The 17,066-nt window shown below is 42.7% G+C and overlaps 1 protein-coding gene and 1 non-coding gene across 3 annotated transcripts in view; one reads left to right on the forward strand and one right to left on the reverse strand.

The window, feature by feature from the left end:
• RPS6KC1 (ribosomal protein S6 kinase C1) overlaps positions 1-17,066 on the reverse strand; it is a 158,377-nt gene that overhangs the window by 51,371 nt on the left and 89,940 nt on the right. The window contains exon 8 of one of the 2 annotated variants that reach the window (XM_045838658.1): positions 15,785-15,877. The exons of the other annotated variant lie outside the window; for it this stretch is intronic. Coding sequence (XP_045694614.1) covers positions 15,785-15,877 — 93 coding nt within the window. The remainder of the gene's footprint in view (positions 1-15,784; positions 15,878-17,066) is intronic. 2 annotated transcript variants of the gene reach the window in all.
• On the forward strand, positions 9,456-9,590 carry LOC123818593. The gene has a single exon (XR_006785662.1). It is a non-coding gene; the product is annotated as a small nucleolar RNA SNORA29 (small nucleolar RNA).

The raw sequence follows: 17,066 nt of genomic DNA on the forward strand, positions 1-17,066 counted from the left end.
TAGATGTTGAAACTCAAAATACCGTAATTCAAAGCGTACTTTAAATGTTTATCTGAACACCTGTAACTGCTAAAAAAATCTCCTATTTCTGTTTACATAACTATCTTCTCTGTCTTAACCACAGGCAAACCAGGGCAGGAGCAGGTACCAGGAAACTAAGTTGGTAAATAAATAACTTCTCTCTAAGAAAACAACTAATTTTAGATTTCTTTAAATGCCCAGACATTTGCAAAGGTTTTAGTATGCTAATTTTTTAATTAAAAGATATTTCAGCAGTGAAAGCTCTTTCATATGCACTGCCGATTCTTCATCAAACGTTAACTCCCCAACTTAACACCAGTGCAGCCGGCGGCAGCCTGAAGGTTCGCCATCTGCTGCCGCCCGAAGTCTCGATGGCCGCCTTCAGGACGCAGGCTTCAAAGCCCCGAGATAAGAGGCTGGAGAAACCCCGCCTCGGTCAGCATAGGGGGTGGCAGACCCACAGGCAGGCAACGGGCAGGCTACCAGAAAACACGGCACCGCGAGCCATCCGTCACCCCGAGAAGGCACACCCAAGGACACGGGGACGCAAACAGAAAGACAAGAGAAGTACTACTTCTAATGGAACGTAATGAAGTAAATTCAGTAAATGTGGTGATTTTTCTTAAAAAAAAAAAAAGAGGGGACTAGTCACATTGAAAATCATCTCTGATTTCATTCAAAATAAGTATGCAAGTAAAATAAAATAGAAAATTCTTCAATGTTTTAATCAGTCTGTGAGTAATAATGTAGGTATACATTTTTATGTAGTCGTAAATATGGCACTCTCTTGGAAAAGTTTGCTTTCTGGGTACCATTGCACCCACAATCCCAGTGCCACCCAAGGAAAATGTACTTTGAGATGAGGTTTTATAAAATCCACAAAATGCCAGTTAAAAGCCCTGATTTCTGGCTACTCGAAAAATGGCATTTATTGATAGTAATGTTCACCTTTACCACAATGCCTCATATAGAAACAAAATACTGTGGCGTCTTCTAAAAGATTTAAAAAACAGAGAATCTCAAGAACCTGACTGTATTCAATTACAATACTGAGTAACTGGCTTATAGTCATTTTAAAAGTAATTCACTAATGTAAAATTTTCTTGTCCTTCATCTTTGCTTTCTGCCTTTTCTTTAGGATTTTAAATGCAGCCAACAGAAAATCATTATAGAAAATAATTCTTTAGAAAATAATGCAAAAAAAGCATCTTTTTATTCTTGGTTTGAAAATGGCAACAGATGCATTTAGTTTGCATTAATTATAGCCTGAATCCAGATTCTTGGAAGTTCTTCCAAAGTTCCCCAGGGAAACGGTTCTTAACTTATTTAGAGTGAGCGCGTTATTAAACATTCACGCGCCATAAGAACTGCCAGTGCGTCCCGTCTGTCCCGCTCTCCGTTCACACTGAACACAACCACAGCCTGGGGATCGCACCAGGGACGATTTCAGTAACCTCATGCAATTCTGCACTGTGTGTACAGGCCCAGCGAACTCAGTCTATGCCTTGGTATACTTAGTAACTTCAGTGATGATTTTTTTAAGGATCATAGTTTGTCACTGCAATGGTTAAAAAAAGTAAATGCTCCCAGAGTAACTTTATCCTCTAAGATATGTGATGAATATATTATGAATCATACAATTAGAAAAAGAAAATAGGAAAACTTTGGTGGTACTAACACAGATTTGCCAATACAAGTAACTTACTCAAAATTCAAAGCCCCCATGGTTTCATTTCTCCAGGGGGCATTGAAATCTGGCTGGCAAAGGTTGCTTTCATTGACAGACTAATACCAGTATCAAAAAGAAAAAGGATTTAAAAAACGTTTCTCTACTGCCCATCTAAAAGTCACCTGGCCAAAACTCTGGGTTACTCATCTTTAGGCAAACAGCTCAACCTAGTCCTGCCCTACAGCGACGAAAACGACGTGTCAGCCTCCAGAAAACAGTCCACGAAGTAAATATTTCAACCACAAATGTGAATTTAAAATTTCTTACATTCCTATTAGCCAATGTCAACAAATGTGAGCCATCAGTGTCAATGGTGTCTCATCCTAGGATGTGAGGTCAACGGTTCAGTGAACAATACAGCCAACACAGAAATGTCTTTTGTATATGTATACAAAAAGAGTTTCACTTTGTGTAATTTCCAAATCCTAGGCCTATACATCTAGTGCTTCACAAAACCTGCTTCCAAAGGACATGGTGTGTCTTTGTAAGAAAACTGGATATAAATATAGCAGAAGGCAGAATATAAAGGACATAAAAAAATGGGGTTTAAAACAGAAATGCTGAAGAGCTAGGAAAAACATCCACTTAGCAGGCTCTTCTCAGATCCAAAGGCTTTAAAAGCTAGATCTCTACACCTTTGTCATCCTCGTTTTGATTGTCTGTTTTCTGTTTTTGTGAAGAAACTTGCCCAAGGCCACAAAGAGATTATGCTAAAGAGAGGTTAAAACTCTGAAGTTCTGGGTGTAAAGGACCAAGTTCAGCTCCTGCCACTCAAATCCATAATGAAACCATTTATACTATTTCTCTGGTTTGAATTCTAAAGTTCACTTGGAATAATAACTTGACACTGTTAAATTTAGATGAAAATTAATTCAAATATAAGTAGTCTGTTGTATTTAGCTTAAGATCCCTTCTTATTTGCATTTGCTAGAAAAGCCTAATGCTCTAATGCTGATACTATGTCTATTCATACCCTAGTTTAGTATTTTCGCTCCGCTGCTAGATGGGTTCTACAAATGTGCTTGAATCAGTTTATAGGCCCTGAAAACTAACATAAGTCCCCAAAAAGTAGTATGTCTGCAATAATTTTTATATAGTGTTCAGAATTGGTATAATATATATACTCAGTTAATAAATGCTATCTTATAATGATAATGGACACAGAGGCTACATCTTCAAGGCATTCGATACATATCCAACTGAGTTGCCAATGTCAAAGACAGCCTGACTGCAATTCAGAAGACAATGTCTCAAGGGCAAGAAAGCTATTATTTCTAAATGTTTTTAATGAGTTTTGTACTTTTATGGCAGATGGAGCCAAACTTCTGGTATTTATTAAAAATGAACAGTGTTTTCAGATGACTTACAAAATGTATTTAGTAGAAGAAGGCAATGTGTTTGTGTTCCGAAAAACTCCACATGGGGAGCACAAAGGCAGGACACTCATTCTCAAACTGACAATTTCACTGACTGCAACGAGGGACCCGGCCAGCAACCCACAGGCACACTCTGAGAGAGAAGGTGACGGGGGAGGGGTGGAATGTTCTGACAGTTCTCGGTTCAAACCTCCCTCTTGCTCCAATCCTGAAGGTGCAGTGCATTTTTGTTACAGGGTGCAGCCAAGAGGGGGGACCCCAAATGGGCATTTAAAATGGGGTCCAGAACTCAAGGTGTCTAGGAGATTTTAGGATGTCTTCACCCCCCCACCCCAGGGTATGGGTTGGGGGAAGGGACAAATGGAGCAGGGCCTTTGAAAGCTGTTTCTCATAGCAACAGCCTTGCAGCTAACCTCTGGTGTGGTCATTTAACATATCTATAGCCTTTGGCTGGTCACTTAGATAGGTTAAATAGCTGTGGCCAGGCTCTGAGCCAGGGGAATGGAAGTAACTTCCCCACCAAGATGTAACTGGGGGGCAGGTCCCCCGAGTTACAGCACCTGCGTGGGAGCTTGGAGATGATTGGCTCCAGGACGTGGGGCCACACCTGCCCAGACTCATGATGGCAGCCCAGTAAAGCTGGAAGGATATGAGTTCTGCCATGTGAGGCCGAGTGTGGGAGGAGTTGGAAATGGGGCTGCAGAGGAAGACTGGCGCGGGGATTTAAACCCAGGGGCAGCAGCCACTGAGAGGGAGAACCATGTGCAGCCCTGAGAGAGAGAGAACCATGCGGCTGTGGAAGTGCAGAGTGGAGACTCCCTCGGCCCACAGAGAGAGAATCACCACACAGCTTTAGCAGAGTGAAGACTCCCGCGGCCCTGAGGGGGAGAACCACGCGGCTGTGGAAGTGCAGAGAAGATCACAGCTATTGGAGAGGGAGGACCACGCAGCTTTAGCAGAGTGAAGACTCTATGCGGCCCTGAGGGAGAACCACGAGGCTCTGGCAGAGTGGGGACTCCCGTGGCCCGGGGAGAGAGGACCACGTGCCTGTGCCAGAGTGGGGACCCCCGCAGCTTTAGAAGGGGGAACCACCACCTGGTTTTAGCAGAGATCCCGGCAACTCAGCGGAGGGTGCCGGGAACCCAGGGAGGTCTCCCAGTCGAGATGGAGTACTAACTGGGAAGAACCAGAGGCCTGCCTGAGCCATGGATTTCTATTTCCTTTCCTGAGATACGGTACTCTGGGCTGGGCAAAGGGGGAAGGAAGGAAGGACTGTGTCTGTTTGTGGGTGTTTTAAGGGACTTGAGGATTTTTGATAAAGACATTAGGCCACTACTTTAAGTTTGTATAGCATTAAATAAACATTTCCTTTCCTTTTCATGAATCTCTGGCATTGAGAGACGTCTTTCCTCTGGTGACGGACATAACGGACCTGGGGCCTTCTTTCAGTAATAGTATATCGTCCCAGGCCCCCCCTGTTTGTTCTGTAACATTTTGAGGTGCAGACTCCCTGAGTATTTGAAACCTTAAGTTCCACACACTGTCTGTTTTTTGTCCCCTGGACAACCACCTGACAGGCATTTATTGAACCCTACTGCAGGGACAGCACGGTATTCAGGTGGGCATTATCAGGGAGAATAAAAAGGAAGGTGAGATACAGAGTTCCTGCCCACTAGGGCACGTTAACAATATATTTAAGGCAACTGAAAGTATACACTGAAAATAATACACAATAGAAACTAAACTTAATTCAAAGAAAGAAAAGATGAACAGCAGAGTTATGGAGGAGGTAAGCTTCCAGCTGTCTTGAAGAGTGGACTAAACAGAGGTAGCCAAGAAGGAAGGACTGAAGGAGTGGAGAAGCTAGAAAGAGGGCAGACTCTCTGCGTCTCCCTACTCTTCCCCGCTTTCTTTGCTTTACTTACTCGGAGAAGCCCCTGGAGAGCCCCACTCTAGATGCTCCCCCATATGTTCCCACAACACCCCCATCTACCTCCTTTCCCCAAAGCACTTGCACACTGTACTGTAACTGTCAGTTTATTTATATTTCCCACTGGGTCTTAAACTCTGAAAGGGTAGGGATTAGGTGTGTTTTACTGACCATTACATCTCCAGAAGCTAATACCACCTGGACACAAGCAGAAGATCAATACATATTTGCTGAATGAATGAATGAATGAATGAATGAGAAAATAGGAATGGAAAAGACATGTAATGACATGGTGAGGGGGCAGGCCAATTTGAAGAAATGATTTCAGCACATATATACTGAGTATCTGCTATTTGCAAGTCACTGTGCTAATGCGAAGAATCCAAAGTTAAATAAGATACAGTCACCGACTTGTGTTTGATATGTTACAGAGACTTATTCTCCAAAGACACATATCCTGAGCACGGGATTTAGATTACCTTTTCTGCCTAAGAGATGTCTGTAAACACTGTGCTAAAATAGACAAAAATGTTTGTATTTTAAAAAGAAGAAAAATGCTTGATCACTTGAGGCACATGAAAGCTTATTGTGGGAGGCATAGAAATGTCAAAAAACTATCATACAAATACAAAATAATACTGAAAGCAAACTGCAATATAAAAAAATCCTAAACTACCACACACTATGAATGAATGCTCTCACACTTAAGTTGAAGGCATGAAAAGAACACAGCAAAGGATATTGAAGTCAGACAGCAAAGGAGGCTTCCAAGAGAAGATAATGAGTAAGAGTGAGAAGAAATTAAGTGAGAATGAAAAGGAAAAGTCCCTCCAGTAGAGGAGGGCACGGCGTGTGAAACACGAGGCCTTGAACTCCTCCCAGGGTCAACAGGCACCCAAGACGTGACGGTGGTCTGGGTGAAGGGGGCGGGGGAGAAACAGGCTGAGAATCAACAGGGAAAGTGGGGGCCCGATCACAAGGTTTCTGCAGGCTTAGCGAAGGAGTTTAAACATCATCCTAAAAACTGTGCGAAGGCATTAAAGGACTTTAAGCATGAGGGTTATTAGTTTTAGAAAGACCACTTTGGTTAATTTTTATAAATTACCCTGGCAGCAGTGTTGACAATGAACTGGAGAATACTCAGACTGAGGCGAGCAACAGTACATCTTAAAAGGGGAATGAGAACACAGTGTATGCCCTTACACTTGGGAGTAGTTTGGGATGCCTGAATCTTCATTTGAAACACAGCTGAAGGAAAGGTGGGCTCACTGTAACCAGCAGGACCAAGAGAGTACCAGGACAATCTGAAATATTTGTTCTAGCTACGAGTCGCCTACCGCAGGGCTCCCCAGCCTCCAGGCCGTGGACCAGTAGTGGGCTGGGTCTGTTAGGAACCGGGCTGCACAGCAGGACAGGAGCTTGAGTGTGATGTGCCTGAATCATCCCGGAACCAAACCCCCATCCCGAAACGTGGAAAAACTGTCTTCCATGACACCAATCCCTGGGCCAAAAAGGTTGGGGACTGCTGACCCACAGGATTCTGTACTATTTGACTGAAGAAATTTAACAACTTGAAAAAGGTCAACAAAGGCATGTCAATCAAAATTATGGATGCCTTGAAGCTGAGGGGGCTACACAATGTGTTCATTTTTTAAAAAGATTGTTTATAGCCCTGGCTGGCGTAGCTCAATGGATTGGGCGCAGGCTGGAAACCAAAGTGTCCCAGGTTCAATTCCCAGCCAGGGTATATTCCTGGGTTGCAGGCCATAACCCCCAGAAACTGCACATTGATGTTTCTCTCTCTCCCTCTCCCTCTCCCTCTCCCTTCCCTCCCTAAAAATAAATAAATAAAATCTTTAAAAAAAAAAAAAAGATTGTTTATTTATTTATTTTTAGAGAGAGGAAGTGGGGAGAGAAACATCGATATGTGGTTACCTCTCGCATGCCCCCTACTGGGGACCTACCCAGGCACGTGCCCTGACTAGGAATTGAACTGGTGACCCCTTGGTTCGAAGGCCGGCACTCAATCCATTGAGCTACACCAGCCAGGGCACAATGTATTAAATTTAACATTCTTTTAAATGTAGATCACTATTCCCCATAGAAACCCCACTGCATCACAGTAAACAAATGTTAAAACATACAGAATGACAAACAAGAGATGTGAAGAGATGGCAAAAGTTTAGTAGACAGAAAACAGATGCCAAAAGTCTACAGGTGGAAAAGCCAACAAGAAGCAAGCCAATTCTTACTGCAGAACTCCAGAAATGAGAAGCACCAGCTAGCTCCTGAAAACGGAGGACAAGGGAAAAGTTTATACATTCCTGCCACTGCACAGCCAGCCAGAGCTGCCCTGCTCCTCCCTGGGGGAGACTCGAAGTTCCTTCTCTAAAGATGTGAAATCAGATTCCTGACAGCTGCAGGTGGGACTGAGCAGTGGGACTGAAAACAGGACGTGGTGTGAAAACCTGCATACCAGGTTGGTGAGTGCATTAGTCCCCTGCTACCTGTGAGCTCCCAGAATGCTGCTGGTACTAGGTCCCTAAGTAGGAGATTATTAGGGTTCTTTTATGGGGTTTTTTTTTTCCAGCATTTAAAAATGATGTGCCAACCCTATGGCATTGATGGTTTCTGATGAGAAATCGTAGTCATTCAAACTGTTTTTCCTTTATAAGTGTTGCTTCCTTTGTGCTGCTTTCAAATTTTGTCTTTACTTTTGAGAAGTTTGACTATGATGGGCCTTGCCATGGATTTGTTTTGTCCTGTTTGGGATTCACTTCTTGAATCTGCAGGATGATGTCTCCCCATTATTTCTTCAAATAATTCTCAGCTCCACCCTCTTCCTCCTCTTCATCTGCAACCCCGATGACATGAACATTAGAACTTTTGATTTTAGACTCATGCATTCCCGAGTCTCTGTTCATTCCTTTCCCAGTCTATTTCTCTCCATTCAGACTGGGTGGTTTCTATTGTTCTATAGTCAAATGGCACAATTTTCTCTGTCCTATCCGTTCTGCTATTAAGCCCATTGAGGGCTTTTTTCCCCCCTCTTATTGATTTCTTGGTTCTAAAACCTCCATTTGGATTTTCTTTAGACCTTCTGTTTCTTCACTGAGACTTTCCTGTTTGTTTCCAGTGTGTCTGCAGCAGCTCAGCAAAGCGCTGTCATGATGGCCGCCGCAAACTCCTCATGGGATAACTAACCTCTCTGTCAGCTCAGTGCCGGGGTCAGCTGACTGTCTTTTCTCAGTGACTTTCTATGCAAACCTGGACATTTTGAATATTATAGTATGAGATTCTGGATCTCCTTGAGTAATTTTTATACTTTTTAAAGATTTTATTCATTTTTTTAGGAGAAACATCAATATGTGGTTGCCTTTCACACACCCTGAACTGAGGACCCAGCCCACCACCCAGGCATGTGCCTCGATCAGAACTGAATCAAGGACCCTTTGGTTCGTAAGCCAGCACTCAGTCCACTGAGCCACACCAGCCAGGGTTAAGCGTTTTGCTTCAGCAGTCTTCCCCTGCCGGCATTCTGATGGGGAGATGAAATAACAGGTTTGTTACCCCAGGCAGAGATGGAAGTTCGGTGCCTGGTTCTGCTGTCACGGATAGGTGAGGAAGGAAAACGGGACTCCTGGTTACTGCAGGGTGGGGGCAAGAGTTCAGGCTCTGCTGATGCCACCTTGGCTGGGAAAGACAAAGGTGCCTCATTAATGCTCCTCAGTGGACTCTCCTGACATCTTGTGCAGGTGGCTTCGTTGCACAGGGCAGTCAGTGGTCAAACCCAAAACCTCTACCAGGACCCTCTGACACTTCCCCAGTGGGGAAAGGAAGGGGAGCCTCTTTACCCCAGGGGTCCTAACAGTCCAGGCTCCCCAAAACACCACCCCAACAGGGGGATGCAGAACCCTATTACAGCCTTGCAAGGATCAAAGTTTAGGTGCCTCACATGGCTTTTGCTAGTGGTGGTGAGGTAGGGCCGACATTTTTCTGTGCTGTTTGGCTACAGTAGAGTGGTTATTGTCTCAAAGTTTTCTGTCTTGCTAAGCTGCTCCTTCCCTAGTCCTCTGGCTGGGAAGACCAGGCTTTTGTTCCGTTGGTTTTTATTCGTGCCTGCTGGCCTTTCCAACTTGTCCATTTCCCCGCATCTAGCCCGGAGTAAGTAAGGCAAAACGCAGGGGTTCATCGCCACGCAGCCCATTGGGTCCCAGGGTCACCAGCCAGTTTTCCTTCCACTCTCCGTTTTTCAGAGACTTTTTATGTTTGTTTTCTGTATCATCTCCAGAGCTTTAGTTGCACTGAGCAGAGAAATGGGGAAAAAAGACTTCAACTCTATGTTTCCAAAAGCAAAACTCAACATCTGTTATTTGGTATCATTAAAGGTACTAGGTAATTTCCCACTGGACTACCACATTTTCTCCTAATAATTTTGGTGGCTATGCTAATGGGACAGATTAAAATTGCCGGGATCTGAAGAGAATGGATGTATGTGTGGTCTCCTCCCACGTGAAAGGCCGAACGGAAATATCCCTGCCCCACTGTTCAGGTAAAAGGACAAATTCCCACTAACCCAGCCTGCCTCAGTGTTCCCGCCCCAAGCAGAGACTCAGGCGCAGATGCTTCTGGGTTCCCGATGAGGGCGGTTCCCCTGTGTCACCTAGAGGGTCAATCTGAACAATCTCCACAGATTTTCTCAATCATGTCATAAAGACAGAATAGAAACTCTCATATTTTTCCCAATGGCAAGTCAAACTAAGAATACTGCCTGGCAAGCATCAAGTAAAGTTGGCAAGCTGTCTCCATCACAAAATGCTAAAGCACTTGACATAGTAAATAGTGACAAGTTTACAAAATGTGTGGCATTTTCTTTTATTTATTGGTTTGAGGGAGGGAGGGAGGGGGGAAGGCTAAGGGGAGGGGGAGGGAGAGAGAAAGAGAAACATCAATTTGTTATTCCACTCATCGATGCATTCATTGGTTGATTCTTGCATGTGACCTGACGCAGAACCGAACCTGAGACCAAGCGTTACCAGGATGACGCTCTAACTGACTGAACTACCCTGCCAGAACTTGTAGCATTTCTTACAACAATGACTTACAGAGCATTCTATTGAAGTTGGTTTTCAAGGAGTGCCAATGAATGGGTAACCCAGCTACAACATCTTCACGGGTTAATCCTGTGAATGCTATGCATGCACCCACATGCTGGATGACTCACTACATACAAACCAGTCTGGACGAGGGGATCACATGTTGGCATTATAACTGTTGTTCAAGTCGGTATTCTTCCTAGCCTTTAAAAAACCCTCTTTTTTAAAAGGGCTGCAAAAGTAGCAGAGTCCCAAGTACCCTTTACCCAGCTTCTCCCAATGGCGACATCTTACATCGCTACAGCACAACGGGAAAACCAGGCCACTGACATTAGTGCACCGCGGGTTACTGGCCTGCAGACTCCTTTACGCCTTTCTAGGTAAGTCACACACTGTGGACTTTCTCAGAAACTCTCCCAGCACCTGGCCATCCTATCAACAGTCAAATTGCAATACCCACCCAGACTTACAGCTCAACTGAAAATTACCTGCACATAAACAACCCTTACACACACAAACATATGCTCACCCTATATACACATACCTGTCACACACAAACACAAAAGCGTGCGCCCACACATGAACAAATATATTTAAAAACAACAGCAATCCATCCTTCTCACCCAAGTATGATTCTCCACTAATCTCTACTTTCCCCTGCTATTACTACGTGAAGATGATGTGTAAATGAATCTGAGGGCTAAAAGAAATCTTTGGAAGTTATATAACTTAAAAATCCAGTCAGTGCTTGAATTCCTTCTACAGTATCCCTACCAAAGACCCCTCAGCCCCTTCCTGAATATCTCTAATGGCATAAAACAAATAAGATGTGAGGAAACCCAGTCTGCCTTTGGACAATCCTAATTCTTTAAAGGTATCTCTGATCATTGGCCAAAATTTTGACAACTTCTAGTCATTTGGTTCTAGCTGCGTCCTAGAAGGATATTAACAAAGAAGTCCCATCCCTTACTACATCCCTTTCTTGCTCCCAGGAAAACCAGACACCCTGCTTTGTCCGAGATGTTGTTCTGGCATAATTTATACCTCCTTCCACCCTCAAGATTTGAACAAAATATTATACAGTCCCCTCTATACTGCATAGTCCCCCAAAATATAAACATCATACCTTTTTTAAAAAAATCTTTATTTTCATTTAGAGAGAGGGGAAGGGAGAGAGACAGGGAGAAAAACATCCATGCTGAAGACAAACATCGATTGGTTGCCTCTTGTTTGCACCCTCGCAGGGAACGAACCTGCACCCTAGGCATGAGCCCCGACTGGCTATTGAATCAACGACCTTTCACTCAGCGGGATAACGTCCAACCCACTGAGTCACACCAGTCAGGGCCACCACACGTTTTTATCAGGTTAACCATCACTCAGTTTCCAGCTTTTCTGTATAGACTTGAGGCCTTCACTAGTCTTATCATTCTTGATCCTGAATGCATAACCATTTATTTATAATCCAAGAGCCCTAATGCTTAAATTCCTTGTGGTATATATATATGCTTACAAAGAATTTCCTAATCCCAATTAAAGAACAGATAGTCACTAATTTGCCTGTGAATACTAGACCAAGTTACAGCTATGGAATTAGGGTCCGCCTGAGTAAAAGCATCTTCAACAGTGGTACTACATAGCAGTCTCACATTACACCAGTAGGTGTCACTCTCTATATAATATAGTATTTAAAGTTACAGCTTCAATTTATTCATTAAGTAATTATTAAGCGTCCCTTATGTGCCAGTCAGGATTCTAGGTGCTGAGAATATAGAGGTGAACAAGAAAGACACAATCTTGTTCTCAGGAGTGTATGGTCTAGATATTAATGAACAAATCTACTTTCAATGTTAAAGCTTATAAACTCTCCCTGACCGGTGAGAGTGTCGTCCCAATATGCCAACGCACATCCCAGGGCAGGGAACAGACAAGAAGTAACCAATGAATGTATAAACAAGTGGAACAACAAATCCATGTTTCTCTCTCTCTCTCTTTCTAATCAATTTGTTAAAATCCTATACCATCCTAGGGAAATTCTGTTTTCCTAACAGACAACAACACTCAAAGTAACTCGTGAGGAACAAACACTACTGTAATGAAACAGAGTCAGAGAAGCTGTGTTCTGCACAGGCTGGACCCACGTAGCCTGTGTACCTCTAGCCATCTGAATATGTTCTTCTTTTCCAAACTTCAAGTTTGTAAAACCCGAATTTTAAGTATTCCTCAGTACAGTGGATAGGAGTTTATCTTTAAATACAATGCAAATTTTAAAAAATTTACCTATTCATGTTCTTGCAAAAGAAAGGCTATGTTACACATCTTAAAAGATTATTTGCAAAACTTAATTCCCATACATATTTGCTTCTCTCTACTTAGAAAAGTTAAATGCCACCTTCTAAACACCAAACGTATTTCCCAGGTTAACAGAGTAAAGACAGGAACAAATTATACCTCAGCAAAAACTTTAGGAATTCCTCACTTTCAAAAGTCCTTAATTGAATAAATCAGAACTTCAAGGTGACTTACTCCTAATTAGAATAGCAATGAAAGGACATACTTTGTCAAAATAAACAAATCTAAGAGAAGGGGCAGACACTGTACATCAAAAAAGTTTATTTGTCTGTGCAGAAATCCAAGAACCTAGGAACTATTCAGTTCCTATTTTGCTTCTCAGTATCCTCAATCTGAATGTTCGCCAAGTTGGAAAAGCTACAGAATACATGGTTAAGGCATTATTTCCAGCTCCAAAGTCCTACTGTAGGAGGGTGCAGCCAGGGGGCCCCCAAAAGAAGGATTTGTAATGGGGTCCAGAACTCAAGGTGTCCAGGAAATATTAGAAAAATATATAGGATGTCCTCACCCTCCACCACAGGTGTGAGTTGGGGGAAGGGACACATGGAGCAGGGCCATTCAGAGCTGTTTTGCATAGCAACTAACCTTTGCAGCTAACCTCTGGCATGGTCATTTGACATATCTGTAACCTTTAACTGGTTGCATAGATATGTTAAATAGCTGTGGCCATGCTCTGAGCCAGGGGGATGGAAGGAACTTCCCCCCAAGATGTAACTGGGAGGCAACTCCCCCTAGTTACAGCGCCTGCGTGAGAGCTTGGAGAATATTGGCTCCATGACATGGGGCCACCTCTGCCCAGACTCATGATGGCAGCCCAGTAAAGCTGGGAGGATATTTAAACCCAGACTCAGTGGCCATTGAGGAGAGAACCATGTGGTTTTGGCTGAGTGAAGACTCCTGCGGCCGTGTAAGGAGAAGGAACATGTGGCTGTGGCAGTGAGGAGAACCACGTGGCTTTGGCCAGAATGGAGGGACCCCCCACTCACCCGCAGCCATGAGAAGAATCACCATGCAGCTTTAGCAGAAAACCACCACGTGGCTTTAGCTGGGGATCCCGGCAACACAGCTAATGGTGCTGGGAACCGAGGGAAGCCGACCAGCCGAGCACAGATTACTGGGAAGAACAGGGGCTGCCTGAGCCACGGACTTCTATTTCTTTTCCTGAGATACAGTACCCCAGACTGGGCAAAGGGGGAAGGAAGGAAGGACTGTGTGTGTTTGTGGGTGTTTTAAGGGAGTCTGGAATTTTGATAAAGACATTAAGTCATTACTCTTAAGTCTGTATAACTTGAATAAATAATTCCTTTCCTTTTCACCAATCTCTAACATGGAGAGGTATAATTCTCTGGCGAAGGGAAAGGTGAACCTAGTACAGGGGGACCCCAGGAGAAAGGGGGGTCAATTCGGTACCATTGTGGGACCCTCTTCCCTGGTGGTCAATCAGGGAAAATCATGGGAGACCACATGTGCAGTAGCTTTAAAGTAATGCAACTACTTGCACATGCTCAGTAAAAGCCCACCAAAACTAGCCAGGAAAGATCCACCCTATAAAAATAGAGTCCCTCCACCCCATGAAGTCAATCTCTGCTTGGAGTTGGCCTGCTCTCTCCCATGTTCTCTGCTATAAATTCGGTTCAATTCTTTGTCCTGATTACCAAGAACCTGGTTACCTGTACCCACCTGCAACACTACTGCTTAGAAGTCCTTAAGTTCAAAATTCAGTCATATAAATTTATTTGAGAAAAACAATGATGCTTGTAAGAATTTAGTAAAACACTGAATGGTGCATGTAATAGCCAACCTAACGTTCCTTTTGGAATACCTCAAACTTTGAATTACTGTCTAAATTACCTGAGATACACTGCATACTGTTCGATTTTAGCATGGAATCACACAAGAAGTACTCAGTGAACATGAAGTTAACAAATGACCACTAAGGTGCTACATAAGAAGCCCTGGCTGGTGTGCCTCAGTGGATTGAGTGCTGGCCTGCGAACCAAAGGGTCACTGGTTTGATTCCCAGTCAGGGCACATGCCTGGGTTTCTGGCCAGGTCCCCAGTAGGGGGTACACGAGAGGCAACCACACATTGATGTTTTCCTCCTTCTTTCTCCCTCCCTTCTCCTCTGTAAATAAGAGGAAATAAATAAGTAAAATCTTGAAAAAGAAATCTAAATTAATTTATGCCATATTAACATTGAAAGGTAAAAAAAAAGAGTTCATCAAATATATTTCAAACATAGTTTACTGTATATGGTTTTTCAATCCACTTATAAACTCTCTAAGAGGACTAGTACTGTTAATTTTAGCTGAGATGTCACCAAATTGGAGGGAAGGAACTCAATGGCAGATGTCTCTGTTATTTTGGAATTTTTATTCCAAATATAAAAGTATGTGTATGTGTTTGTGGAAGAGGGGCTAAGTATATTTTTTAAAAGTATGGATTTTATGGTGGCTCAGTTGGTTGGGGCATCATCCCATAAACCCAAAGGTCACAGGTTCAGTTCCTGGATCGGGTGCACACAAGAGGAACCAGTCAATGTTTCCACCTCACATCAATGTTTCTGTCCCCCTCTCTCTCCTTCCCTTCCTCTCTCTCTAACACCAATAAGCATGTCCTCAAGTGAGGGATTTAGGAAAAAGGGGAGGTAGGAAAGAAGGAAGAAAGGGAGGGAGGGATGGAGGACACAGCTTTTGAAATCACAAAGGTTAAGTTGGAATTCCCAACCTCCCCTGAATTAGCTATGTGCGTGTATGATCTTTGGGCATATTACTTAACCTGTTTTAAACATCACTTTCCCACCAAGATGCAAATAACAAGAGTTGTGAGAAGAATTAAATTAAGTTGTTTTATATAAAATGCCTAATACAAGGTCTGACGCACAGTAGGTACTCAATAAACAGTAGTTGAGAGAATGCCATTTTTCTTTGTGACTATTAGATTGACCACACCAGTTAATGCCAAGCAACTACTGACTCCCAAGTTCTTGTACCCAACAGAAGTTTACCCTGCTACAACAGGTTTACACTCCAAACCCCTGCTCGACTGAATGCCAACAAATGTGCACCTTCTCCTTTACCTCCAATATATTTTGCATGACCTTACATGAATTGCTTAGATAAAAGCTTTTGCTCTTCTGCTTTTGTTATTTTAAAGTGCAGATGCATTTGAGTCATTTTCTCCTTTTGTTTCATATTCTTAAGATCCAAAGCTTCAAAGACATAATGTCAGCATGAGGTCGATTTATGACTGAACTCTTGAAGAGGCACTGAAGAATTACCTTGTCAATCACCCCAAGGACTCTGAAGGCCTTCAGCTCCTCGGCAGGGCTCCTTAGGTTCCAAGGGGGCCTTGAACTTAGTGATCCTGGAGGCTAATGAAAGATATCAAAGATTATACATCAATCAGGGAGGTACTTGAAGGAAGACTGCCTGCTGAAGCAAATGCCAGGCCAAAGGAAACTAAATTTATCATAAATCAGAGAATGGGAAGATGAAAGAAGTTTCTGTTTGTCTGTTAAAAAAATATCAAAAATAAAGAAAATCAAAAAGAAAAAGCAAGAAAAAAGTTGCAAGTAAATAAATCATAACATTGAAAATTTTTAAAAAGAAAACTTAATGAGCTGATAGCTTCTAGCACTATAATGCAGTTCAGAACTGTACAATTAAAATGAAACTTTGTAACAAGTGTATGACAGAGCCAACAATCAATCACAGCCTCATATTTACCTCAGATGGCTCAAGAGTAATTTAGAACAGAGAACTACAAAACAATGTAAAAATAGACAAACTTAGGCTGTGAGGGAATACAAGTCATTCTCTCTCATCATGAAACTATAGTCCATTTGTGTTATTTTATAAATATACACTATGTTTTTTAAGATGGACTAGCAGATTCAAGTTCATCCAGAAGAAGTGCCAGTCATGGTGAAAAATCAAGAAACTCCACCATATAACAAAATAATTGCTAAACTAAACTTGTTTAAGGTAGAGAAGAGATGATTTACAGGAGAAAAATGTTTAAATATGTGAATATCTCTGATGTGGAAAACTTAATCTGTTAGCTACAAAAAAAACCCAAAAAGATCAGTGAACACAGAAAGGCGTATTTCAGCACTACATACAATAAAAGAATAATACTAACTTCCCATCCATTGATCTTAGTTTTTCCCCATCAGTAAAGTAAGACATCAGACTAGATAACTCCAAAAACACCTCCATTTGGCATTTATAGCCAGAAAGCAATGCTGCATTACCCCTTATGTTAAACCGGTGATGCTGCAAAGGGTGACAGGAAACACAGGCTTTATTTCATTACTTCCTCAAGGCAGACCTTTTTGCTGTCAAAAACCCATCAGACTCCCTAGGAACCATGTTTCCCCTATGAATGGAAGACAAATAACCAGGGTTAATCAAATGTCTTGAGTAACAGTAACCGAGACACCATTTTTCATGTTTCGAGTACTTGGGCAGACCACCACCACCAGACGGGAAGCTCCTGGGGAAAAGAAAACATGGCTTGTTCGTCTTTATATTCACAAGCCCAGCCTGTCCGCTGAGAGG

This window comes from Phyllostomus hastatus, unplaced genomic scaffold (assembly GCF_019186645.2).
Source record: "Phyllostomus hastatus isolate PE091 unplaced genomic scaffold, TTU_PhHast_1.1 phas_contig_283, whole genome shotgun sequence".
In the NCBI taxonomy this organism is placed as follows: domain Eukaryota; kingdom Metazoa; phylum Chordata; class Mammalia; order Chiroptera; family Phyllostomidae; genus Phyllostomus; species Phyllostomus hastatus.